This window comes from Haliaeetus leucocephalus, unplaced genomic scaffold, assembly GCF_000737465.1.
Source record: "Haliaeetus leucocephalus isolate CR32 unplaced genomic scaffold, Haliaeetus_leucocephalus-4.0 Scaffold933, whole genome shotgun sequence".
In the NCBI taxonomy this organism is placed as follows: Eukaryota; Metazoa; Chordata; class Aves; order Accipitriformes; family Accipitridae; genus Haliaeetus; species Haliaeetus leucocephalus.
This window is the reverse complement of record NW_010973369.1, coordinates 95,141-122,791: the sequence shown is the minus strand read 5'-3', so window position 1 is coordinate 122,791 and position 27,651 is coordinate 95,141. Positions and strand designations below refer to the sequence as shown.

The window sequence follows — 27,651 nt, the reverse complement described above, 5'->3', positions numbered from 1 at the left end:
TTAGAGTTCAAACCGACTGTGTATATGTTTAGATTTTAACTTGTTGTACTTGGTGATCAGATCCAGCTTACTGTGCCCAAGAGTCATTCTTTTCTCAGCCCCATACGTGCTATGCTTTTCCACCAGCATGTCCTCAGTGAGTTTATCATAGCAAGGAACTACTACAGGCTTTTTCTCTCGTTTGAGCTGGTTGTATGAGGATAGCAGGTCCAACTTTCCTTGTCTGGGACTCTGTTGTTTTTCCATCCCATAAAAAGTGTTGTCATTTTCTGCTGTTGGTTCCCTGGAGGCAGCAGCAGGCTCTTTCTCCATCATGCTTGTCCCATTGCTACTGGCACTCTCTGAAAGGGACTGCAATGTCTGCTCCTGTCTTAGTGGGGAGCAGTGGCTGCTGTTAGCCTTAGTGTCCCCTTGATAACTAGTTTTATTGGAGGTCAGGGCAGGGGAAGGCTCCGGCTGCAAGAATGTCCTTGCTGTCATGACATTTGATTTGTGATACAAGGCTGGGGTGGATTTATTTGGAGGACTGTTTGGTGAGTCCGGTGGTTCTCCTTGCTGCTTAGGGCAAGTGGGCTTCAGAGATGTGTCTTCCTTCCCCTTCTTATTACCAGAATCAGAGCTTGAATCTTGCTTTTCCTGGTGTACATTGCAGCTGGAGTTTTTCAAAAAGGGAGACACTTTTATGCTTCTGATGCTTACATTGGAAAGGCTGCTGGAAGGGCTCAAGGTTTCAGCATCATTCACCTGTGCAGGTTTTAAAAGGTTGTTGGCAACTCTTGAGACGTTCTGAGAAGAGGGGCACATTCCAGGATCTGGCACACAGAAGCTGGTCACTGCTCTGGACTCTGCATACAAGTACCGGAATTCCTTGTCAAACTCCGCAACAATTTGACCACGAAAGTGGGTCACCAGGCTTGTGTGAACTTGGCTGCAAAGCCAGGTGAAACTGTGAAAAAAGAAAAAAACCCAGCACATGTAACTAGTTCACAGAGTGTCAGGATACCTAGTACTGATTTTAACATTCAGGTGATGTATTGCTACCCAATTTATGCCACTAAAACTTTCTCTGAAGTATGCAAGTCTCAGATTACTTGCAGAGACGAATGTACTCATTACATAATTACAAAAGAACAACCTAAAATGGTCTTTCAATTTCAGCTTGGTAATGTAATGAACTATATGAAAATATAAACAATGAACAAGAAATATCAGACAGTATTCCGTAGCCTTATGAAGGATGTAGAGCAGCAGCTGGTCCCTGCCTAAAAAGCACAGCAGCATGTTTCAGGCCTTTTCTTCTCCAGCTTCCTCTTTCCAGTGCTTTCTGCCCATAAGCAAGGAACCATCGTTTCCCATTCCTCATCCCATCCGTGTGTTGGAGAGTACCAGCTAACCTTTTGTGGGCAGGCTTGTCAGTCCATGCAGGGGGCTACTGCAGTGTGCGTGGTTTGTATCAAGCAGGCAGTGGCAAGGAGACCTCCGACTGTCTGGAGATGGTGTGGCTATGGGACAATGAGATGCGAAGCATGGGGCACTGAAGGGCTCTTTCTGCCCAACTTGTATTGCAGACTTTCTAGCTCATCATTTGGCTAGCACAGTACACTGTAACCGTACAGAGGGTGAGGAGACTGTTTGGGGAGATATTAAGGCGTGCCTGGTCTCCTGCTCTCTTCCCTTGCCTTGGCAGGAACTACGTTCTCATGTCCTTAACATCTGCAACATGTGATAGACTTGAAGGAGCCTCCTAGGCAGGCAGGAGGGTGAGGAATGGAGATCTTGGGCACTGCCTTGAGGAGCTGAGGCCTCCAGAGCCCCACAGGAATACCTCAGGACAGGAAGGCTGATGATGTTTTCTGTAAGTATTGCTGCGAGATCTCCCAGACTCATTCCATCTTTTCCTTGCCATCCAGTTAAGATGCATGGTGTTAGAAGTTCACGAGTCCTTTGCTCAGCAAGTCCAGTCCCCTGCTCTCGCAGTACAATGTCTTGGGATATTTTCTGGGAGCTTGTTATGTTCCACCTTAAAATGAATTAGGTTTTGCCACAGCTGGGCAAAAACTTTCACTAATTGCCACTCTGCTTATTTTCCTTACCTATTTAACGCTACCTGTTGTTTGTGCCAAAACTGTAACTTAATTAGCTCTCCCCCCATATACCTACAGATAGTAACACATTTCTCCTCCCAGTCTTCACAGGCATAGACTAAACAGGGAAGCTCCTCTTACAGAGTAGATTCCCCAGGCTTCTGGTCATCCCAGCCATCCGCTGTTTCTTTTATTCTTGCTGTAGTCAAACCAGATTAGCAAATTAATTGTGTTAAATAAAACAAAACCTTCACAGATGGAAGTACCAGCTTAGGGCTGCATTATCAGCTGCTAAAGCAAGATGCTGGCTCTGACAAGAGCAGGATGAAATCACAGAAACTACAGGAGAACAACTGTAATGAGAGATTACAATTATTCTCAACTAAACGTCATTTCAGGACAAGATACTGGCACTATGTTTTGGGACCTCATCAATGTTTACTTCACAAGACAGCCGTTTGGGAACTTTTAGTAGGAAAACCAGCTCTTGGCTTGTTCCTGAGCAGTATGCAGTTGCTGTGGTTCATAATGTTGTTTTGAAGAAAGTAGTATACTTACACTCAGCATACACCCCCCTCAAAGAGCAACGTAAAATGAAAAGATCAATACTCTTCTGCTTAATATCAAACCAGGTAAATTAAATAAGAATGAAGAAGTAGTAAAAGAGTGAAAAACTTTTGCAGGTGGCATGAAGATTATTCAGAAATACCATACTGGAGGCTCAAAGCAAGTGCATACAACTTCACAGAGAGACATGAGAAAAAAAAAAAAACAACAGAAAATAGCTGGGGTGGCTAAATGACAGCAGAGAAGCTATTAAGACCAGAAAACTCATCTTTCAAAAAAGTTGGGTCACGCATTGCAAAAGGAATAAGAAATAATATTCAGCTCTCTGTGGGGCTAGCACATGGTCCATGTGTAATAGGAATGCTCAGATAATTCCTCTGCATCAGTATTTATTGTACAGGAGCTTGGGATGATCCCTGCCCTGAACCCACCTTTATACAGAATGTAAGGGAGGATCAGTCTCATGTTGAAATCTCTGTAGAAGGGATTAGAAAACATATCAACAAAGCAGAAAATAATAAATTGGCAGGACCAGGTAACATTAACCCAAGAGCACCAAAGGAATGCAGGGATGAAATAGCTCAACTACTTAACCAGGACATGTTAACTCTCACTTGAAAGTGCCTTGGTTATCAGAAGAGTGGAAGGTTGTGTCCCGGTTTTGGCTGGGATAGCGTTAATTTTCCTTCTAGTAGCTGGTATAGTGTTATGTTTTGGATTCAGTATGAGAATAATGCTGATAACACGCTGATGTTTTCAGTTGTTGCTAAGTAGTGTTTATAGTAAGTCAAGGATTTTTCAGCTTCTTATGCCCAGCCAGCAAGAAGGCTGGAGGGGCACAAGAAGTTGGGAGGGGACACAGCCAGGACAGCTGACCCAAAGTAGCCAATGGGGTATCCCATAACGTGTGAAGTCATGCCCAGTATATACACTGGTGGGAGTTGGCCTGGAGAGGATCACTGCTCAGGAACTAACTGGGCATCAGTCGGCAAGTGGTGAGCAATTGCATTGTGCATCACTTGTTTTGTATATTACAATCCCTTTACTATTATTGTCATTTTATTATTATTATCATTATTATTTTCTTCCTTTCTGTTCTATTAAACTGTTCTTATCTTAACCCATGAGTTTTACTTTTTTTTTCCTGATTCTCTTCCCCATCCCACTGGGTGGGGGGGAAGTGACTGAGCAGCTGCGTGGTACTTAGTTGCTGGCTGGGGTTAAACCATGACAGGTTGCTAATGTGATAGAATTTTTTTAATGTTTCAGACCATTAAGTCTCATAACTGCACAGCACAAATTAGTAGACACTCTTCTAAAGAATACAATTAATGGCCATATAGGTAAATATGAAAGGAAAGGCAGCTTTTGCAAAGGAAAGTTATCTCTCAAAGCTGTGAGAGTTCTTTGAAGAAATCCAAGAGTCCAGACAGGGGAGATTTTGTGTAGCCTGTATTGACATTGTGAAAAGCATTTATCCCAGGGGCACTGCCTGACTCCCAGGAGTGCTGGTGTTCCTGTCCATGTTGCTTACAGCTATTATCCTTCTACACAAGAGTGCTGCATCTGCACTGCACAGTGCTTAGACATATCCCAACTCAGGACCTACTCCACTCACACACACACTTGTGTTCACTTGAACTCCTCAAAACCCACAAAAGTGCTCAGAGGGCTGAGTACCCGCTCCTCTGGAGGGACAGGTTTGCATTCCTTGCACTGCGAGCGTTGTCCCATGAACTGTGAGAGGACCCTGGTCAGCCAGGTGGAGCCTGCCTCGAGAGGACCCTGGTCAGCCTGCCATCCCTGTTCACTCAGCCTGGCACCACTGTTGCCAGCAGACCTGGAAGCAGAGCTGTGCAAGTGGTCATGTTTGCCCTCCTCGTTCTGGCTTGGAGGTCTCATGTCTCAGACTCAAATGGTCTAGCAGGAACATCACAACAGCTACCCATCAAGGCCTCTGGCCTCACCTTAGCAGGAGATAAACAACAGGTCTTGCTTAGGTTTTCCTTCCCTCCCTGGACAAAGTCACTTCCACCTTTGGTCTTCTCCCAGCACCCTCTGCCCAAGTACTGCCTCCCTACAGAAACACACGAGACAGATACACTCAGCCATCTCCTCTCATCCACATGAACTGTCCTTTCCCCTGTAAGGGCAGCAGTGTCAGATCCAGCAACATGCTCCCCTGGCCTTACAACTGTCTGTGCCACTGATGGCTTTTACAGCTCTTTCCCCAGTCCAAGAATTGCTGTGTCCCAGTTTCCCACGCCGATCCAATGAGGGCCTGCCCACTGTGTCACAACAGGACCTGGAAGGAATCATCCAAGTCCCCCAGTAGCACAGCCCTCTTCCTTGCCATAGAACAGGTTTCCATGATAGGATGACGTGGCCTTGCCAGCCATGGCTATTCCCATCACTACAGCTGATAAAGGTCTTTTCCTCCATGAATGGCATGGAGGAAATAGCCAGGGAATGATCATTCTTGGTCTCTTCTGGTATAAAAATGAGGTATTGAACGAAGTTAACAGGATACAAATGCAATACAGGCAAGAAGCACAACACAACACACAGGCAAGCTGTGGAGCTCCTTACCGCAGGCCACTGCAGATGCTAAAAGTTCATGTAGGTTTCTAAAAGTGGTAGGATTTTCCTGCCGTTATTTTTTCCATAACAAAGTGCTGCACACAGAGATCCCGTATCCAGTTCTGAATCACCCTGGGGCACAAATTACAGGAGTCTGGGAAAGGATTGCTGTAGGATAGGATCCCTTCCCTGCCTTGCTTTCAGACGCTCCTGCAGCAGGAACCCCCCAGGAACCCGTGCAGCTCAGCCTTTGGCCAGGAGGTGGAGTTGCAACATCACCTCCCAGGAGGTGGGAGACCCCCCCACCCCCCCCTCCCCCCTCTCCTGCCGCCGCATCCCCTGCCCTGGGGCTGTGGCTTGGGTCGAGCACGGGTGGCAAGAGCACCCTGCGGTATTTCAGCCGAAGTCTCGTTCTCAGCAGCATTTTTGACAACAGGATTTGTTCTTCTGCGTGTCCTTCTGCAATACGGTCTAGGGTTGCAGCGGCCTTTCTACAGCTGTATTGTACAGGTGACTCGCAGTTCTTCACACTCAGCTTCTCTGCTTCAGCTATTTCCAACTGATGAGATACCAATTTGCAACAGAAGGTTTTTTGCTTATTTCAGTAGTTTCTCTTACTCATTGTTATTGCTTTTCTGTCACTTTGGCTGTCGAAGGCATTCTTTTCCTTCTGTATACCAATACAAACTTCTGTGTATCATTTTTGCTCATTGCTAAATGTAGATACTACATAATACTCGTTTAATTTCAAGTCAGGTTTTCTTTGATAAGATGACAATAACCTGACTTTATTGCTTGCTTCCAATGCACTTGAAATCATTTCCACTCCTCATTTTTCATCTTCATTTTGATTAAAAACAATGCAATATATTCAGTTAATTTGGGCATCCCATCTCAGTTATTTCTTATTTGTTATTCATCCTTACAGCAGCATGCCTTGCCTCTTTCTTCTGGATTCACTTTTTATTTATATACCTGAGGACTTCCTCCTCTTTGCTTTGGTGTGCTCCACAAGGTTATATATAACTTATCTTCTGGCAATGCTCACTTTATTGCTATACATACCAGCCTGGGGTTTCCTTGCTGATATACTATGCTTTCCATTCCTTATACACTCACTTTCTGCTTAATTATAATTTCTTTCTTGAGGTGACTGCTCATCGAGTTAGATCTGGAACTCACTCTTAAAGACTCTTTCCTCTTGCTTGGGACATGGATACCTGAGAGTATGAGCACCTTTCTTTTAAAGAAATTCCAAGCCTCCTCCAGCTCCAAAACCATGTAGCTTTACCTGTCCATTGCCAAACACTTAGTTTCTTCTTCCTCTGTACTGAAGCCAGGTGCAGAGCTTTTGTAATCCTCTCAACTTCCTCCTCTAATTTTTTCAGTTTCAGTTGTCATGTCGGCTTCAACCCCAAATCTTGAGTTTCTTTCACTACAATATAGCAAACAATGAGCTGTCCTCTCTGTGCCAGTGGCAGGACACATACCGATACTTTGACCATATTCTATTTTGAGCTGAGAAATTTAATCTCCTCTAAGGCAACTCAGACACGTAACTCCCTTTCAGGCTGACAATACCACCTCTTTTCTATAGTCCTAAACTGACAAATGTTTACTCTAGATTTCCTGCTCAAGATCCTGTTCAGCTCTAGCCCCATTTGCCCTTAGGCTCCTCTCATCTACTGCATCAGTAAATGTCTTCATATCCTTCACTCAGTTATGTTAAATAAGTGCTCAAAGAAACATACTATTTCTTCTGGTGCCCAGAATAATTCTAAATAACTAGATATATAATTATATTTAGAATTTTAGGTTATTGCTTTTCCTAGGTATCTCTATGACCCCTGTTTTCTCCTTGTCTTCATTTAGAGGAAATATAATGTTAACAATGGAAAACACAGGGAAATATTTAATCAATAAACACATAAGAGTTGAGGGGTCTAAATCCATTTGCCTACAGTTGTTTAAGAGAAGAGCAGTGAGCTTTGTTCCCATATTTAGAAAACTCCCCAAAAATATGTCTGATTCATACCAGTAGGCAGCAATATTATCAAAATGAGTTCAGGTTGCCAAGAGTATTTTGGAAAATAAGAAGGGCTTTTACAAAACTATCAAGGAAAATGTCAGTGTAGAGAACAACAGTATCAACATACTGGGTTCAACAGGAAAATGTCAATATGTACAGTACTGTTGCTGCATGCATGTAATACTGCATATAGATCTCACAGAAGAGAGAATCTGATGGCTAGAGATGTAACTAGAGACTAAAAATGGATTTCAGGCATGATTTGAGCATGCATTTGAGGAGAAAAGAGTCTCTTCTTAGAGCTGAAGAATTAAAAGACGCTTACTGAATACCTGAATAGTCAAGGATAGAGTAGGAGAATACCCCTCTGTAAGAGAGGATGCAGAGAGACTAGACATCGGGATTCACTGTCAACGTAGAAGGATGTATTGAAGTTCTAGAGGGATCTAGCATCTTGGCTCTGGTGCTATCCAATATCTTCATGAGCAGCCTACATAATAGTACACTCATTAAATTCACAAATCACATCTGGTGGAGAGGAACTGCACGGATATGAGTTTGAAAAAGGTTCTGAAAAAAATGGATGCAGTTCAACAGGAAAATAATCAAAGAAAATATATTCCAGGCAGTCACGATCCAGTGCACCAATACAGGCTGGAGAATGAGTAGGCAGCAGCTCTGGGGGGTAGAGGAAAACATGCATTTGTAGTGTCACAGTGTTGGAAAAAAAAAGCAAACATCCTGGGGGTGTACGAACTACACTGTGGCCTACAAGTCATGTGTAATCCTTTCACTTGACTTGAATACTCTGAGGAACAGGAGATGATGAGTCTGGAAAAGAGACAACTGATGGTCAGCATGGTAACTGTCCCCAGGCTGTACAAACCAAGCTATATGGAAGGTACTATATTGTGTTGGTGTCCATAGGAGACAAACAACACACAGATGTAGTTCTCCATGATTCAATGCTCAGGCAGGATGACAGCAAAGAACGAAGAGCGAGTTGCTCACTGCGATGAAGGATAATAGAGACGTTTGGGTCTAAGTTATGAAGCACTACAGAGAAGCCACTGGTCAATGTCTGTATAGGTCCCATTAACATAAAAAGAGATAGGATGAGTCTTGGGCATAAAATAAAAGCACCTAAGTAGGAAGCTAAAAAAGATCAGGATTTTATTGGTAGCCTTATAAAATGCTCCCTCTTCCATGCTTAGAATGGGACAGAGAAGTCAAAGAGCATTTCAGGACATGGTTATGGAAATTATGTTAGGGAAAGGATGGTAGAATCATAAGGAAATGGAAAACTGCAGGAACATAGTGACTCTATAAAGAAAGCTGGATTCATCTTAACCTAAATGAAACCTGGCTGCTGCACAATATAATGCAGAAGATATAGGGAGGTTTTAAATTAGAATATGGAGCAAAGCTGTGATGTGTTGAAGGCCATACAGTTTGAGATTGCCCACTTTACCTTAGGAATAAAAGCAAGAAAACTGTATTCTGATATAAGGACAGGGTGGAAATCAGAATCCATGAAGAACATCTGAACAAATAAAACTGTGTTTACAGAAGCGCACAGTGGTGAACAACCAGATCAGATACAAATGTTTACATGCATACATAAATTTTATGAGCTAAAGAAACAGATAGATGTTGTGAAATACCTGAGCTGAAATGATGACTCTGACACAGGAGGCATTTCAGAAACTTACTGGGTAGAAGAAAATCAGGGAACAGTATAACTGCAAGGGTAGAAATTATACAGAAAGTACAAATAGAGGATATGTTGCTGGGTCAGTGGCACAATACATTAAAAAAAAAAGTCAAATAAGGAAAATGATACATCAACAAATGAATATATTCCTGTTGGATTAAAATTCCACCCCTAAATAGGAAAAACACAGTGTTAGGGCTACACTGTGAACTTTCTGAGGAGAGAGCTGATGGTAAATATGCCATGCTAAGGAAGTGCTGAGAGGCTAAGAAGGCAGAAAGCAGAGGAATAAAGGGAGATTCAGTTATAGCCATGCTGAATGGGGGCCATTACTAGGAGAGTTGCAGAAACTGCATTTTAGACACTATAAATGGCTGCTTTTTGGAAAAACTAACCAGAAAACCAACAAAAGGAGAAATTACATTACCAGTTTAGAAAGTTTCTTTGAAAAGGGCACTCGGCAAAAAAATAACCATGACATACCTATATCAAATATTCTTTCAGGACTGAAATAATCCACAACAGTAACACTTAACTTAAAAAGAGAAAGTGAGGAATGCTATATAAAAAGAAATTTAAAAGGGTAACCAAAAAGGTTAAATGCTTGAGGCAGCATGAAGATTGTTTAAAGATGCTATATTAGGGTCTCAGAGAAAATGTACCTATCAAAATAAAGACATTTTAAAACATCCAAAAAGTCACCATAGTTAAAAGGCACATTAAAGGAAAATATTAAAGTAAACAGCCTTCAAAAACTGGAAGTCAGCAATTTTCCAATTATTAACCAGTGAATAACCTATCATTTAAAATTGAACATAGTAGCAGAGGAATGGAAAGTAGTAAATGTGAACCTTTTAAAGAGCTCCCGGAAAACTCCAAACCAGCCAGTCTTATTTCCATACTGAACAAACTGGTAGAAGCAAATAGAGAGTAAAATGATTAGATGCATAAATAACTATAATCATAACACTGAAGACTCAGCATATTTTTGTGGAAGAAAGCCATGCCTCAAAAACCTCTTGTAGTTCTTTGAAGGAGGCAGAAAGCACACAGATGCATATGATCTGCTTGTTGTTGGATACTTGAATTTTCAAAGAGGTTTTGACATGGTCATTCAGCAAGGACTCTTAGAAAAATTAAGTGATCATGGAGTACAAAAGAAGGTATTCCCAAGGAGTAACAGTTGATTAAAGATGGGATATAAATGCTAGCAATAGTTTTAATTTATCTACTGTAATCCCACAAGTTTCATGCTGGGACCACTGCTGTCCAACATAGTCAGAAAAGTCCTGAAAAAAAGTAGAAACAGTCCACGTCAGAGGTCATGACAAAATCATCATGGATGGTCAAAAGAAAACTGGATAATGAGAAACTGCAAGGGGATCTTATGGTATGGGATGAATAAGTGACAAAAAGATAGACAAAATTCAATGTCAATAAATTCAAACTGCTGCAAACACCCTGATGGTCTCTGTACATTGATGAGTTCTCAGATACTTGGGAATGAGGTCAGGGTCCCCATGGACAGTTCAAAAAAATGATCACTTCAATGTTTAGCATTAGTCAAAAAGGCAAACAGCAGACTATGAACTGCCAGAACGGGGACAGAGGAAAAGACAGAAGTCACCATTATACTACAACACTAAAGTGTAGTGGGTGGGGATATCTTGACCACTTCATGCAGTTCTTGTCAATTCATCTCATGAAAGATAGACATTATGATTAAAGGTCTGGAAGTTCTCCTGCAAGAGAAATGACTGAACAGCCGAGGATACTTCACCTGGAGAAGAGATGATTCACATGAGGGATTATAATGGAGGAGGACAAAATCACGGCTGCAGTCAAGAAAGTAAATAGGAAACAGTGATTTACTGTGCCCAGGTTATGGGAATTTGGGGGCATCAAATATAATTATCTAGCAGTAGGTCTAATGTAATTACAATGGATCACTTTTTCACACAAAACAAATTAAACTGCATAACCCATTGCCAAAGGGTATTGTGGAGATCAACCATGGTGGGGAAAAGTCTCTTATGTCAAACTGAACATAAAGAAGCACATACAAGATATAACCCCAGAGGTTCTGAAACCTCTGGTCCTTGCACACAAGATTGTTGAACTGTAAAACCTACCACTGGGTAAGAACTCTTGCCCTCTTTCCTATATCATCCCAAGACACCCCTGGATCCACCCTGGATCTTTGGCTTTACTCAGTTACTATTCTCACCCTTTGAATCTAGCTTCCCCATCTGCAGGGAGAGTAATCTAAATATCTACTATACTAGGTATAGTACCAGGCTGCAGTATATCTAGTAGCAGACTCCTGATTTTCTCCTGTGGAAGTGTTTCTGACCACAGTTGAACAAATTCCACAAAGAGAGACTGTTTCTTTTAGTCCAGAATATCATGTGCTTACTGGGACAGCAGAGAATCAGATATAAGAACCTATTCCACTGAATAATTATCTTCCAGAACTCAAGAAGTTTCAGCTATACAGAGATCTATAGAAAGAGAGCACGTCACAGACCCAAATCCCTGCCCCAGAACAGCAGAGGGAGGAACTGACCCAGAAAACTGAATCTGCCTTTTAAGCAATACCCTGACTCAGGGCCACAGGGAAGTAAGATGTTCCTCCAGCTGTGGGCTTCAATCCAGCTGACACATGCTCAGCTTTAGCCATTCAAAAATGAGTGGTGTCAGTTATCTAATCCCCACCCCCTGCAGTCAATGGAGATGGACAGATGTTTCCAAGCAGCGATTCACTCCATTGTTCTTAGATACATGTCTTAGGATGGTCAAAATACCACCAGACACTGCTCTCCATATTGGCTAAATAGATACTCTACATAATCAGTTTCATCCAGGTACTTCCATTTTTCACTGCCAGAGTTTGATAAGGTGAGACTTCCACACTCGGAGGTGATGAAGTCAGAAGCAGGGGAGAAGGTACAGCTTGGAGCTACAGCACTGATGAGGACACTGGTAGATTGAGTGTCCAGCATGCACTTGCTGGGAGATGGAAAAGAGAGAGAAAGGGAGAAGACAACCAGTGTTCAAGGACACCTGGTGGAAGGAGAATAAAGCATTGCCAGGGCACCAAATTCACAGAAATAGCAGAACAGAATCACAGAAATATCTGTCCTGAGGAGTTGAACTGTTTGTGAAGGATAATACGATGTGCAACAGTGTGAAAATACTGTGGGAAAGATCTGTAGGTGGAAAACTCAGAGTCTAGTAATAAAAATATAGTACAAGAGCAGTACTCCCAACCCTCTGATCAGACCACTGATAGCGATCAGACAATGTTAACCGAGATTACAGAGGCTGCAAAATTAGGACAGGTAGTAATAATGGGAGACTTCAGCCACTCATATATATACTAGGTTAATGCTTCACTGGGATGAGCTGTGGAGAAAAACATTTTGGAAGCAATAAATGATTACGTGCCAGAATTAACTAGTCTGAATTGTTTGACCCACAAGAAAAGATGCTATTCAGGATGTGGTCTGGAACGATGCATAAGACTCAGTTCCAGAGGTAGAAGTGGAACAGCCCATTTGTAATAATGCTCACAACACAATTTTAACTCTGTAGTGGGAGAGAGCAATCTCAATAAATGCGGCACATGGATATTCAATTTCAAGAAAGGTAACTATGTAAAAATGCAGCAATTAGTCAAAAAGAGCTGAAAAGGAGCAGTCCAAAAAACCCAAGACGACTACAACTTGTAGGTTGTTAAAAAATGTTGTACTGGCAGTAAAGAAGTTGGTGGGGCCATTAGAGACCTATGGGTCAAAAGGGGCATTCAGTGATAGCAAGACCATAGCAGAGAACCTCAGTGAATTTTTTGCATCCATTGCTAATGCTGCTGACACTGAGACGTGTTTCACTCCTGTGTACCAGGGCCACTGCAAAGACTGCTTTGCTGAGGACTAGGAGGTTTCCAATATGATCCCATCTACAGAGAGGGCTCTGGACGTAATATTGAGGCCCACATACCACTGGAGCTGATCTCCACCCTGGGACATGGCAGAGTGTGCTGTGAAGAACAAGATTACCGATGGCATGGAGAAGCACAGCCTCTTGGAAAAAGGTCAACAGGACTACTGTAAAGGCAAGCCCTGCCTCACAGACCTGCTGGAGTTTGGTGAGGGAGGCGGTGAGCACATGGATAAAGGGACCAGTCAACTACATGTTTTGGGGTTTCCAAACAGCCTTTGACAAGGTCATAAACCAAAGCCTTTTAAGAAACTGTCCTGGTTTCAGGTGGGATAGAGTTAACTGTCTCCTAGTAGCTGGTACAGTGCTATGTTTTGAGTTCAGTATGTGAACAATGTTGATAACACTGATGTTTTCAGTTGTTGCTCAGTGGTGTTTAGACTAATGTCAAGGATTTTTCAGCTTCTCATGCCCAGCCAGAGAGAAAGCTGGAGGGGCACAAGAAGTTGGCACAGGACACAGCCAGGGCACTTGACCCAAACTGGCCAACAGGGTATTCCATACCACGTGGCGTCCCATCTCGTATATAAACTGCGTGAGTGGGGGCGGGGAATCACCGCTTGGGGACTAGCTGGGTGTCGGTCAGCAGGTGGTGAGAAATTGCACTGCGCATCATTTGTACATTCCAATCCTTTCATTATTGCTGTTGTTATTTTATTACTGTTATCATTATCATTATTAGTTTCTTCTTTTCTGTTCTATTAAACCGTTCTTATCTCAACCCATGGGTTTTGCTTCTTTTCCCGATTTTCTCCCCCTATCCCACTGGGTGTGGGGGGAGTGAGTGAGCGGCTGAGTGGTGCTTAGTTGCTGGCTGGCTGGCTAAGTCACCATGGGCATGGAGGAAAAGTCTTGTTATGGACTGAGAACTGGTGAAAGCATAGGATGCAAAGGGTAGGGCTTAATGGTCATTTTTCAGCATGGGTAAGAGTCAGCAGTGAGGCCCCAGAGACTGGTCCTGGGACTGGTTTTCATCCTATTGGTGAACTCAGGCATGGAGAGATGCAGTGAAATCCCCAGGTTTGCAGAGGATCCTCAATTCCTTCAGGTGGTTGAATACCTCACTGAAGGTGAGGAAATCCAGAAGGACCTCACAGAACTGAGCAAGTGGACAACTACATGGCAGATGAACTTCAGCATAGGAAAATGTGGTGTACCCATACAGAAAAATGATCTGTATCAGGCCTGTTTGATGCTGAACCTGGAACAGCTCAGGGAGGAGCTTGAAATCATCGTCAGCGATTGAAGTCATCAGTTCGGTGTGCAATGGCAGCTAAAAAATTCAATGAATGTTGGCCGCTGTCAGCAAGGGTGATAATAACAAAGCAGAGAGCATAATTTTGACCATGTGAAACACCTTGGTGCAGCCATATCTTTGGGACTGCATGCAATTCTGGTCTCTGCAACTCAAGAAGGACATAATGAGGTTAGAGAGGGTGCAAAGAAAGATAATTAAAATGACTGAGGGATGCAGCAGCTGCCATATGAGGAGAGACTGAAAAGGCTCTTACTTTAGATAAGAAAAGGGCAGGGAGGGTGGGTAAGATGGAGGTTTGGAAAATCATGAAAGCAATGACTTAGCTGAATGTAGGACAGCTATTTACCAACTTGCAGCACTAGAAGTAGGGGCTCTTCATGGAATTAGTAGGAGATTGGTTTAGAACAGACAATGAGTTAGGGCAAATTCACAGACAATAGGTACAGGACAGGTACTGAAGAGAATAAGTAGGGATGCATGCAGTGATTGCGCATGCTGTGGGAGCACGAGGGGGATGGACCACAAATAGCAGTTTGGCCTGCTCTCCCTAAACTGCATCAGCTGGAGACAGAATCTAGGCTAGGTGGAGCATCATCTGACCTGGCAGAACATTTTTTACATTTTTAAGAAATGAAGCCATACTCAGACAGGTGTGTTCAGGAAGTGTCAATGTTGGCAGACAAGCAGTTAATGCTATCTGAAAGCTAATCAGCAAGGTAAGAGCAAGAGAATGGAGCAGAAGAAGGTAAAGCACCAAAATGAAACCTGACATTTGTAAGGGGAAATGAAGAGGAAAAACAGTGTATCATTATCATGGAGGAAAAAAAAAAACCCACGATCTACATTAGTCAGTATTGACTGGTAATGAATATTTTCTCAGTGTCACCAGTCTTCGTCACAGTAGTTGCTAGTTTTTCTTACCTGTATGTACCAGCAAGAACTTGGTCGCAATCAATCAGGATAAACTTCTCCAGAACCTGGCCTGCAAATTTCTTGCCTGCTTTGCTGTAGTATGTGTCTCCACTCAGACATCTTATGCGCATGTTCTGAAACCAAAGAAAGCAGAGTTGGTAAGAGGACATATATTGAACTAAACTGAAATCTTCCCTTATGCATCATTGATGGACTCCCTCAAGCAGGAGCTCTGCTCCCAGAAGTAGAATGCAGCAAGGCATTAAGTATTTCTTGGCTTCTACATGACAAATATTTTGTCACACTGTCTGCTTCTGTAAGATAAAAATACCAGCAAATATTAACAAGTGGCACTTAGGCACAAATGCTGGTTTGAAAAAGATTTGGAGAATCCTGTGAGCCTACAGATCATTTCTGAAGTATGTAAGACTATACAATTTCTTCCAGATTATTGATAACATTCAACTAACCACAGTAGCTGATGGCTCTGCATTTAAACTACATTTTGATCTGTAACAACTAGCCAGTTTCTAATCAATTGAATGTGCTATTCTGATTTTATACAGTGACAGACTTCTTAAAACCAAAATATTGCTCAATAAAAAAGATTTGCAGAAAGGTATGTCTACATTTCAAGAATTGCCTTTTATCAGTATATTTAAAAATGATATTAAAATTTTCAGCTGCTGTACTCAAGTGAAACAGACCAGACCTTCAACTGTTTTAAAGACTGCAATGAGCTTCTCTGATACAATTTTGGCCTCTAAAACCGACTGCCTAGTACAAAATGGGAAATAAGGCTCTCAGTATCCATCAGGAGCCTTTTCCGTAACGTGAGGTTTTTGCCCATAATAAAAGTTATTTGTACCTCAGCTGGGGAAGGGAGAGGAGGAGAACAGTCACTGGAAAGAGTTAACCGGCCTGGTCTATATGATCCAGTGCCAAACAAAACATCTCTTATGTAAGTAAACATCCCTAAGGCTGCACCTACACTGGCCTGCTGGATCATCCCTTACTGCCCCTCCAGGCCAGCTCCCCTGCCACCTGCAGTGGCTTTGGCACACCAGGAGCTGTCACAAACTGTCACCACCTGTGTTTGGCCTGGAAGATCCCTTTGTGGGCACCTCATACCTGCCTAGCATCAGCCCTGCAAAAGACGAAGACCCACGGCAGTTAGTAGAGGCTGCACATGCCTCCTGGGCCATTTCGCCTCTCAGTGGAGGTGGGTGCTGCCCACCCCATGGCCAGTGGGCGCTCCTGGTGCCTCCCCTCTGCCACGCAGCAGATTTCAGCCTGGCCAGGCACAGCAGTTTGTAACAGCCAGTGCTGCAGACCAAAGACAAGCACGAGTAGTTGCAATTTGCCTACAGATGCTCTCCACAGGGTGCAGATCCACAGCCCTGCCACCCCTCCAGGAGCTGCTCCTGGGCATGGCTGCGCCCCTTCTCCCCCTCCTCCTCCCTGGCAGGTTGAGCATGTGTGGGGTCCTCAGCCCGCCTGTACGCAGCCAGGGACTGGCTTACCCAGTCTCTGGCCTCACGTGGGGATCGCAGCATGGAAGTTGTGCCTCACGGGTGAGGAGCAGGAGGTAGTCACCCTGCGGCAGGTGACTCCATTCCTGAGGGCTTTCCTCTGCCATCAGAGTCCCTGCGGGCAGGAGGTGGGCTTCCCGGAAACATTGGCTGGGGAGCTCATCGCAGCAGGGTGGGAAAGGCTTGACTCTCATCATCCTGAGGAAGTCTCCCCGCCCACCCAAGGACCACCATTGCCTTCAGGGCTTCAGAACAGCAGCAAATCTCCTCCAAATTGGGGTCCATCTGATGCAATGGTCTACCTCTCGCAGTGGGCAATGGCAGCTGGGGAAGAGCAGGAAGAAGGCAATCATTTATGATGCTACCCCCTTATACTGCTGCTGACTGTTTTCTGCTCAGGGGATTTCCTGAGCCTTTTGTGGTTTGTCTTAGTGGGACACCCCCCCAGACCTCTTCTCCAAGTACTTGGCCAGTCTTCTTTTGAGTTCATGGAAACTTTTAGCAGGGACAGAGCTGAAGGTTCACAGTCTTGGCACTCACTTGCTGTCTTCTTGTGTCCCAGAACATGTCCTCATCTGTCACCTATGAGAAGGGAGGCACTTTTTCCCCATAAGGACAGTTATGCATTGGAACAAGTTACCCAGAGAGGTTGTGCAGTCTCCATGCTTGGAGATTTTCAAGACTAGACCATGTAAGGCCCTGAGCAACTATGTCTGACCTCACAGGTGATGCTGCTTTGAGCAGGATGTGAGACTTGATGACTTCCTAAGGTCCCTGCCAACATGCATTAACCTGTGATACTCTGAAATGCCACCACAAGTTGCTGAAATAGAGCAAGATATGCTGGACGCTTGGGGAGGTGTTCACCTAATCCTGTTGCCAATCAACAAAGGGATCACAGGGATTTTTCTTTCTTCCAGTGCTGAGGTTTTAGTAATACTAGTTCGCACTGGGAGGAGCTTCCTCCTCCCCACCCTGGGGAAGTTAAAAACACTTCAAGTAGAGATATCCCACAGATTTGTCGCCACAGTATTTCTTCACTCCCCCTATCCTTTCCAAGGCTGAGTGAGTTTCTGATATCTGGCTCATTTTTTTGATCCTCTTCTTCCTCTTGGCAATCCAGGCCCTGAATCGTCCAAATAAGATGAGAATCCTGCAGTCTTGCAGGAAAGCCAGACTGCCAGGTACCACTCTCACTCGATTTAGACTAGTTTTAGGTTCAGCAGATGGCCATTTGAAAAAAAATCCAACAGTTAAGTCTTCTGCTGTGACAGCTGCCAATGCTTGATGCACCAATGCGGGATTTGCTGATGTTCAGCACCAGGATTTGACACCAGCGGGCTCACACAATGTTCTTAGAAGTAAGATGCTGGAGCGGCAGTTGCTCCAAATTCCCCATTAAACCCCAAATTGTCACCAATTATTCCAAATGGAGATTTGCCATCACATCCTGTTGCAACTCAGAGCCAGGAATAAAATATGTACACTCATTCCTTTTAGATGTGAATATCAAGCATGTATGTTAACGTACTGCTTGAGATGCATCAGCTTAAGAGGCACTTCACACTAAGATCTGTCCATGAGTCACTGAACGGGGGAGGCAAGAGTTAATTAGCCATTCAAGCACAAGACATGACATCAGGTCTAACAAAGAGACGTAGACATCTCCATGGGTGTAAACTCATTCTAATTTTAATTAAAAACAATGGCCAGGCTCTTGGATAAGAAGCAAATAAAATAAATTTTGGAGAGATGGAATTTATCTGGATCCACCAGGTGACTTCAGTGATGCAGTTGTTTATGAAAGCAAGCATGCTCCAGCATGAAGTTTTCCCTAACAGTTTCCATCTCAAGAGGCGGGATGAAATGGGTCTGGCTTGTGAGAAGCAAGAAAGGACAGAGCATCACCAACATGGGGGAAGAAGTAAGCCTCTCTAAATTAATCTTTGTGTAGACAGGTTAAAACTGAGGGGAAATTAAGACATTTGTAACTGCATCTATTTTTAATGCTGTAAAACATTATTTTTGCATTTTCCCTAACCTGTTTTTTAGTTAAGAATGGTTTTGAAGTAACTGGATAACTTCCAAGCATTCCCCACCAAGATGAAGGGAAAACCTACGAAACTGGTAGCTGGAAGAGAATCAGTCCTCCTGGAAATTCTATGCACCCAGTGAAGGAGCAGAGCCAGGACTGCTGGCCTTGCAGGACTAACAAATGACAACAAAAAAAACCAACTTCCAGTGATAGGTGGTAGCCAGAAAGGCTATAAGGGGAGCAGAAAGATACTAGGGTGCATTTATGAGTCTGCAAGTTCCCAAGAGAGCTTGTCGCACTGACACATTAATTTTTATTGTTTGCCTGCTCTGGGAGCCACACACCATTGCTGATGGGCACACCACTGAGTGGGGAATCAGGCTTTTCACAAATCCTTCATGAACCCGGAACTGAATCGCAAAGCCTAAAAGCAGATCTTAACATGAGATTTTTAACATGTGGGTTTACATTGAGGCAGTGCAGCAGGGTTAGGAGGAAATGGTAGGTTTTCTATCAGGACACCTGAAGAGACTCACCGCTTCCCTTCCCCACCCAGCTATTGCACTACAGCAGCTCTGGCCAGAATCTAAACTGAGCTCAGGGATCTGAATTAGGAGCAATTTAAGTCTCGCAATTCTATGTCCAAGAGCAGGGGCTGAACAGGGACAAGGAAAGGAGATGATACGGGTCCACATGAACATAAGTTTTCTGGTCTATCTCTGTCTGCCTATCTGCACCAGCCCAGCAAAGCATTCAGTAATGCACTGCATCTTATTGGCCTTGACTTCACACTTCTTGTGTGTAAATGAGGACCACAAAACATCAGGATATGGGACTAGGAGGCTCCTCCACTCCTTCCCCTGTGCTTCCAGACAGATCTCAATTTCCTAGACCAACTAGCCATGGTGTCTTAGCCTGGGACAGTGAGAGAAGGGATAGGGCCTAGGGACAAGGCACAGGGAACAGAACAAAGGGTACATGGTTTTTATCAATTCCAAGACCTGTTTTATCATACACAGTGTGTGACTGAAAACTTACTGGGAAGTTGTCCTGAGTAAGAGCCATTTTATTACACATTTCCACAAAATGCTTCAAGTACTCTTCATCCAGGATCAGGTAAACAGGGACGTGCCGTCTGCTTGAGGCCTCCAGCAGGTCACACAGTATTTCCATGTCTGTAAACAGATCCATCACAATTGCTATCACCTAGCCGGGAGAAAAGAGGTGGAGGGGGGGAAAAAAACAAGAGACTGTTGAAATCTCGTGGCCAAGTGAATTGTGCTTTAAACTATGAATTCAGTATTCAAACCTCCTGAGTTACTGAGCGTCTCACCACAAGAGTGGAGATTGCTTCTGGATCTTTGTGTTTAACACTTCTTATCCCACCATGGCAGATAAAATCCCTTTGAATAACTATGATGACATTCCCCATCCAGCTACCTCCTGTCTCATCTATCATTCACAGAAAGAAATAGCTGAAAGGGTAATGCACACGCACAAACTCTGAATATCATTGATACAACAAGTATGTATTGCCGTAAGCAAATATGACAGAAATACAGCACATAAACGGAATAGCTGAGACAGACAAAAATCATTATTCAATTGGTTTGAGTACTCCAAAGATGACTAACATATTTATATAAATAAGTATCATTTTTTTCAGGAAGGACACACTGCCAGGTAAGGGAGAAGGTATCTTGATCGAGTATGTACATGTCCTTGTTCCAGGATTACATCCTAGGGGCGACTAGACAAAATCATAGAATAACGTGTGTGGGAAGGATCCCTTCCCTTTCCCTGCTGGCAGCACTCCTGCTAACACAGCCCAGGATGCAAGTGACAGTTCTGAAACCTAACAGTAGGAAGAAGGAATAACACTAACATTATTAAAAAAAAACAAACAAACAAACAAACGACCTCAATAAACTGAAGACTTGCACAATAAGGTCTCCAAGGGAGGGGTTTTAAAAAGGAAAAGAATTTTTAAGAGAACTTCCAGTTCTTTAAGGAATGAGATTGAAGAAGGCCATGGCAACCCATCCCATTGTAGAGATGGGATGGGAGGCAGCAGACCATCTTGGCTAAATGAATTCTCCAAAACCTGGAAGGAAAATACAGAAATGGGAAGGTAGGACATGACAAATACTTACTACAAGCAAGTTGACCCAGAACTAAAAAATTCAAAGTACAGTATAACCTGCAACCAGAACAACAGACCAGCCATAAATAGATTAAGATGTGACTAGAGAAACTGTTCACTGTTCCTCACAGAGTGAGGCTGCCAGCAGTCAACATCAAGGCGGCCACTATTTGGATCAGGAAGGGACTGCTGGGATCCATCTGTTGGCCATCACCATTCATGACAGGAATCAGGGGGACATCTTGGAGAAGGAAGGAACAGGCAGGAGAGCACTTGCTGAGCTGGATGATTTGTCAGGCCTGACGCACTTCACCCGAGGATGCTTACAGAGCAATCCAGTGACTTAGACCTTGAAAGATCAGTTAACACTGAGAACTCATGGAAGATGGCAACACACTGGGGGACTGAAAAAGGTTAAGTAGTGAAGGATTTACTGACAGGCCAGCTTCATTTAAAAAGCTGACAAAATAGGGAACTACTGACGAAGTACTTTAGTTCCAGTCTTTACCATATCTTAGCAGTAAATAAGGTAACTGTTTGGTAGTTGTAAGTTGTGTGCATAACTCTGATTTTGAGTTTCTGCACCTAGTAGAGGATGCCCAAATAAAGATGACCCAAAAAGTAGTGAGTTTTGGAGTCATGCTCCAATGGCCTACTTTACCCTGCTACTCAATGTTCATGCCCTGCACTACACCTTGCACACAAAATGCATGACAGAGTTTGTTCTGCTGCTCATCATGCACCCTGTGAGGAGGCAGGAATCCTGTTTTCAAACACCTCCTCTGCCTGTGTTAGAGCATGGCCATGAATGCAATTCTCCATAGTCCAAATCACCCTATGGAGCAGACCATGTAGGGTGAGCTTTCCTCTGCCACTTCTTCTCAGCTGCTCCTCTTCAAACAGAGTTAAATGCAGAGGACAGCAGTGAGGTTGACTTGTCTGTGTGCAGTAGTTCAAGCTTTAAATAGGAACAGGCTAAATCACGTTCACAGGTCTGACCTGGAATAGCTTCAGAAAAGAGTAAATGAGCTCCAAGTATCACTGTCCTTGGATGTGGGGACAGGCTCACATCTCCGCTTCAGACCGGCATGCTGGCCCCAGATTGCCCACTGCCCAGTAGCTCTTCTGCTCTGTTTTCATTAATAAACTGCCTCTTTCCAGGCTCATATTCGTGGCCTACGTGCTGAGTGGAGGCAGCTGCCATGGGCAGAGCAGGGCCCCATTGGCTTCCCCATGCTCTCCTGCCCAGTCTTTTCCTTGGCAAGCTGGCTCCTCTCAGGCCCGCCCTGCCTGCACACACCATGGAGAGACCCTCTGCACCAGAGCCATGGCAGAGGAAGGCAGCAATGCTTCCTGCTCCCTTGGGGATTTACCCCATTTGCAGATGGACAAGAGTTCTTAGTTATATGTGATTTGTCCCCAAAGACCATCTCTGTGATGATGCCTTACACACTGTCATTGTTCCTCAACATCTTGCAGAAGACCCTAGGCCCGGTGTACCACAGCAGGGTTTGGGAAGAACCTTCCAGGAGGCTCGTGTGATCCCAGGCATCCATGTGGGACACAAGGCAGCTGTCATTAAAAGCTAAAAATCATTCCAACTGTCCAGGCCAAAACCACATCTCCACCCTCTCACCCTGGCCCTGGCTTCAGAGCCTGACTCCAAAGGGCACCTCTTCTGTAGCCCTCATCAGTGTTATCTTCCCAGAAGCCTTATGAGGCTCTAGCAAACTCTTCTCCCCTCCTGAAATGCACCCATCTGGCATGGACAGCAGAGTCAGCCCTGGAAGAGTTCTGAAAGCAGTGAGAAGCATCTTCAACTTCCCAAATTAATGTTGCTGCTGGGCTATCAGCATTAGGTACTGCTGAGACCCACACAAAAAAAGCAGGACTTCACCATGTCTTTCCACATTGACCTTCAGCCAAAGACCAAAGGCAATTTAGCCAAATGACTTTGATGGGCCACCCATCCTCTAATGATGAAGCACAAAGGAAAAACTATAGCCCAAACCTTGTGTAAGGCCTCCAGCAAGTCCCTCTCATCCACATTTGCCTCATAATATTCCAGCTCATCTCAAGCTTAGGTCTGAGGCAGGCTTGGCTCTGGAGACAATCTAAACTTGGCTTGGGAAGTCAATACAATGGAGTCAAGAGAGACCAATGTTCCTTTGTCCCCAGGACCCCCACATGCTCAGAGGCACTGCTTGAGCCTAGTGTGCACAGAAGGTCCACACAGTCTTGCTTTTCTCTACCAGTGCTTACAGGCTCTGGCAGAATTTGGGGCTGTTGCTTGCCCAAAACCAGCACTGCCAGTCTGCCGTGCTCGCTGTGAGAGGGATGGGGCTCAGCAGGCAGTAGCATGGCCATGCATGGCAGGATGTGGCAGAGAGTCACCCTTGGCATCCAGTGCTCTGGGCTGGATGCAGCTGGCTGCCAGGCAGACCTGCATCTCCTGACAGCCTCGTGGCAGGGCTCCGGCGTCAGCGCAGGAGCAAGCGCCCCAGGCAGCGGGACACCAGCTTGTGCAAGCTGGGTGGAGCCCTGTGTGATAGTCAGACTCATGTTTTCCAAAGCAGGCCTCCACTTGGCATCAGGAGGTGGAACAGGCTATAGTTCTATTCACAGCGTCCTTACATGCAATCCCTTCACAGGAGGGATTCGGGTAGAGTTGCTCCTGGTGGTGCTGGCAAGCGCCTGCAGCTGATGTTGGGCAGAAGGCTGGCAGCCCCATATGCATTGCAGTTTGCAGTGAGGAACATCACAGTGGGGAGAAAGGGGAGGTTGTGCCCTGCCACAGCCTCCCATGGTGGAGATACAGGAGCCCATGGTGGGGCTGCTTATTCTAAGCATGGGTGCCACCGGAGAATCGTAAGGGCCACTCAGATCACCATATCCTCTCAGTAAACAAACCAGGCAGCTGTTATGATAACATCAGCTCAACCCCAAAGCCAAGAAGTTTTGGGGAAAACGACCCCAGAAGTCTTCCCCTTGAAGCCTCCTAAGAATGTATTGTCACAAAAGCTAGGTCTGAAGCCTCAAAGATAATTTCCAACAGCTCTATAAAGCAGTGGAAGTTAGGTTACTAAGTACCATCTCCAATTTAGGCTCCTGACAACTTGTGTCTCACATTTAAAAGCCTTGGGCATTTAAGTCAATCTGGCCTTACAAACCCACATGTCCAGTGCCTCCAGCCCCTTGGTTTCAGTGGTGGGAGCTGCAAGGCTGGGGCTGGCTCAGAGCATCCCTGTTCCTCACCACGCTGATCATGGCCTCCAAGCCCATGGCACAGCCTTGGCAGGTCAGGACACTGCAAAGACACAGCTGCCCCACAGGCTCTAGAAAATTCACACCTTGCCATTGTAGGGTTAAATCACGACATTTCTAAATCCACTTCTGGAAACTCACAGTTCAGCAATTACTGCAGTCATCACTGGGAATTACAGCACTTACCAGCACCCCACTGGGGTTGCCATCTGTCTGGTTTCTAACCAGCACAGCTGGTTTTACTGGTATTTGCCAATAGCAGCGTGGGTTTGGTCATTACCATAGTGTTGCCATTTGAAGTGATACATTGCTTCTCTGGGGGACCATCAGGGACCCTTCTATAATCGCACCTAAATGCAAGCGTGCAGCCAGTGTCAGAGTTGTACAAGAGGGGCAAAAGAAGAAGCGTGGACAGTTCAAAACAGATTGGAGCTCATCCAATGAAAATAAAATTCTAATAGCATTATCAAATGAAGGCTAAGGTGTGGTTGTGCTGCATCTTCTTATGCCTGCAAAGAGAAAAGCTCAAATCTGAAAATACATCTTCAAAGACAGCTGGTTAAATACAGCAAAGTAGAAAGACAAACCGCACCAGCAAAAGATACCAATAAAACAAATGCCCTTTTTGCCGATTCGTCAGTACAAATACACTGTTGCAAAATATGTCAGCTGATGTTGTTCTGTATGACTGTACAGGAGAAAACAGCAAACATTTCAAGACACATGCCTTCCTGTCTACAGGACCCAGGAAAAGCGTTCAGGGATCTCAACATCTTTCCCACATCCCACCAGCTGTATTCCCTTTCTATGTTAGTTGTAAGGACACAGGAGGAGAAACAACTCTAAAGGAGCAATATGTGACAAGAGCTTAAAGCCTAGTGGAGAAAATATTTGAAATGCAGAAACAGCAGTTGAAAAGCAAAAAAAGCAAGCAGTTCTCTGCACAGTTGCTACTGGCACTTCAAGCAAAAGATGCTTTTACCTCTGGGTTGCCTTTTTGTCATTAAAAGACATACAGGTAACTTCCTTTTGGATGGTTTGATGAGCAAAATGACTCATTAACTACTTAAAGATGTGTAACTGGGGTTGTGAATGAGCTGGAACTGCCATCAATCATTGAGTTAATCATGGGAAGCACTGGCCAGAGCTGCTAACCCAGAAGCCAGTAAAACACCAGTAATAAAACAATAAGATAGTTGAAAACTCATTCTCAAGTTTCACGCAAGTCAAAACACTGCGTGAAAATCCCTAGCTTGAACATGAAGAGCTGAAGATTGTCAGTGCTTTTTCAAGCCAAGCAAAAAAAGTAAAAAGCTCAAAATGTACTTAAAGTATAATAAAGCACCTACTGCCTGGGCAACCTCCCTGCAGCAATAGAGAAGTTCCTGTGAACTGAGAAAGCACCAAGATGTCTTTCATGTGGTTTAAAGGATCATAATATCATCAGAGATCTGGGACATGTGCTAAGTGACAAGGGGACATTTCTTGGTAGGCATTTACTTTGTGCATTCTGCCATGACTATGTCTTAATCCCCATTAATGAAAAGGATGCAGTAAGTGTCACAGGACTTTTCAGATCATTTAAGATATCATAAAGCAGCTGCCTGCCAGGACAAACAAAGCTTTTTGTCACTTCCTGAAGAAAACTTCCCATATTTGCCTACAAAGGTGCAATAGAAGTTCATGCATTAAGCAATGGCTGCTTACAACTGAGCAGTAGCTTATGTGGCAAAACGGTCTTCTTTTGGACAAAAGAAAAAAAGATCCCCATTTATCTCATATCACACCCAAATTTCAATTATATGTGGTTCTTTGATAATGTTACGATGCTGCACAGCAATCAGAACTGCTGCATGGACCCAATTTCATCTGCCTGGGAGAACACAATTTTGCTTAACTCTGCAGATGGTGATAGAAGGTAATACTTCAGCTCAGTCTGCCTGGAAACAGCTTGTGTTCTTGACACAGCTGAAGTCCAGAATTAACAATTCTTTATCTCCTGCTTTCTGCACTAGGCATGAATTTAAGGAGTGACTGTAAAGTTAAATAAGAAACTACTGGAGCGATAAGAGAAATTGCCTAGAAGCTGACTGGTTAAAAGTGAACTTTGCACTAAAAGTTTACTCAGTATCGCCATGCTATTGAAATGAAATACTACAAAAGAAAACTAACATGGAACAGATGAAGAGAACCATAAAGAGGACAAAGACAATAAAAGCTGAAAATGTGTCTGAGATACAGTTGTCCAAGCTGCTGCTTTAGTACACAGTATAGTGGCAAAGTAAAAAGAAACAAGAAGGAGCATAATTTAGTGAGTAAATTGTGCTTGGTAGGTAAGTATTGTAGTCGTCCAGTTTTTATTACATCCGAGGGTTGGCAATCTCTACCCAGCAGAAACTGTGCGATGGGGCAAAACAGGCTGATCTCACTCATCCTCAGAGAGGCACAGACATCAAGTCTAGGAGATACGATGATGTATTCTAACCTACTTCAAACCACAGGCAGGGATTTTCAGTCCCACAAGCTTACTCAGGTCCTATGTTCTCCCACAGCAACTCACCAGTGGTATCCTCTTGTCCTGCTTAACATGATGGCCAGGGGTCGAGAAAAGCCCTGGCCATGCAGGCTCCCTGGCAGAGGGCAGAAGGGCCGGCTGAGGACAGCTAAGCATTAATGCTGCACGCCCCACCACTCACTCGCTCCAGGCTTTGGTACTGTGGTCTGCATACCCACAAATACAGACGGAGGGTGCCTTAAAGGGCACTACCTGTATGATATGAAATCCCAGGTGGAAAGAAATTACAGGAAAGGAAAGGAGCAGGAACAGTTACAAATCTGCTAGAGAAAAAGCAATCACAGCATGGCAGACATCTAGAGAGCAGCAACAGCTTGGAGCGTATGGTGTACAGTTGTGGGACCAGCCACCAGGACTCTGGTGCTGTGGCACAAGACCCACTCAAGGGACAGCTCTATACATACCATCCGTGCCCGGCTGATCAGAGACCGGAGCAAATCCTTAATGCTGTTAGCTTTATTTCTTTGGAAAATCACAGTGGCTTGAGTCTGGCCAGACACTGCGAGGAACGGTGTCCCTGGCCACCCCAGCTCCAGCTCTGGAGGGTGCACATCAGACATGAGTGGGAAGTAGGTGCCAGATGTTAATTCAGAGCTCAGGGAGAACCTGTCTCCAGTGTCCACATCACCAGGGTCAGCCTCTTTGTCTTTCGTTGCACTGGCATCTGGAAAGCTTTGGTTCCTCTGATGGCTCATATATTCCATGTCCAGGATGGAAAGAAAAGGCAGCTCCCGTTCCTCAGCGATGGCACTCAGGTAGCCGTGTTCCCCCTGCTCAAGAAAGGCATCTATGGCAAGCCTGGCTGTTTCACTGTGCTGGAGCACCAGTGGGGTGGGCTCCCTCCACCACGGCTTCTTCAGCTGCTCTAGGCGGCTCCTCAGTGGCCCAGACACCCCTTGCTGGCCCCCATAGCTGCGGTGGAACTGGGGTCTCACCTCTACTGCTAGGTAGTTGAACAT

General features: G+C 44.4%; 1 protein-coding gene across 1 annotated transcript; it reads right to left on the bottom strand.

The window, feature by feature from the left end:
• FAM83C (family with sequence similarity 83, member C) lies at window positions 1-27,651 on the bottom strand. The gene is made up of 4 exons (XM_010584036.1): window positions 27,097-27,651; window positions 19,749-19,916; window positions 15,153-15,277; window positions 1-946 (listed from the first exon to the last, which is right to left on the bottom strand). The coding sequence occupies exons 1-4, from the start codon at window positions 27,649-27,651 to the stop codon at window positions 1-3; spliced, it is 1,794 nt and encodes a 597-aa protein (XP_010582338.1).

Bases quoted from the DNA above. Each gene is read 5' to 3' on its own strand.
- FAM83C (XM_010584036.1), bottom strand. From the start codon at position 27,651: ATGTTCAACTACCTAGCAGTAGAGGTGAGACCCCAGTTCCACCGCAGC. The intron at 19,917-27,096 runs GTATGTATAGAG...TCTCCCGGCTAG, and splicing joins TGATCAGCCGGGCACGGATG to GTGATAGCAATTGTGATGGA. The intron at 947-15,152 runs GTAAGAAAAACT...CTTTTTTCACAG, and splicing joins GTTCTTGCTGGTACATACAG to TTTCACCTGGCTTTGCAGCC.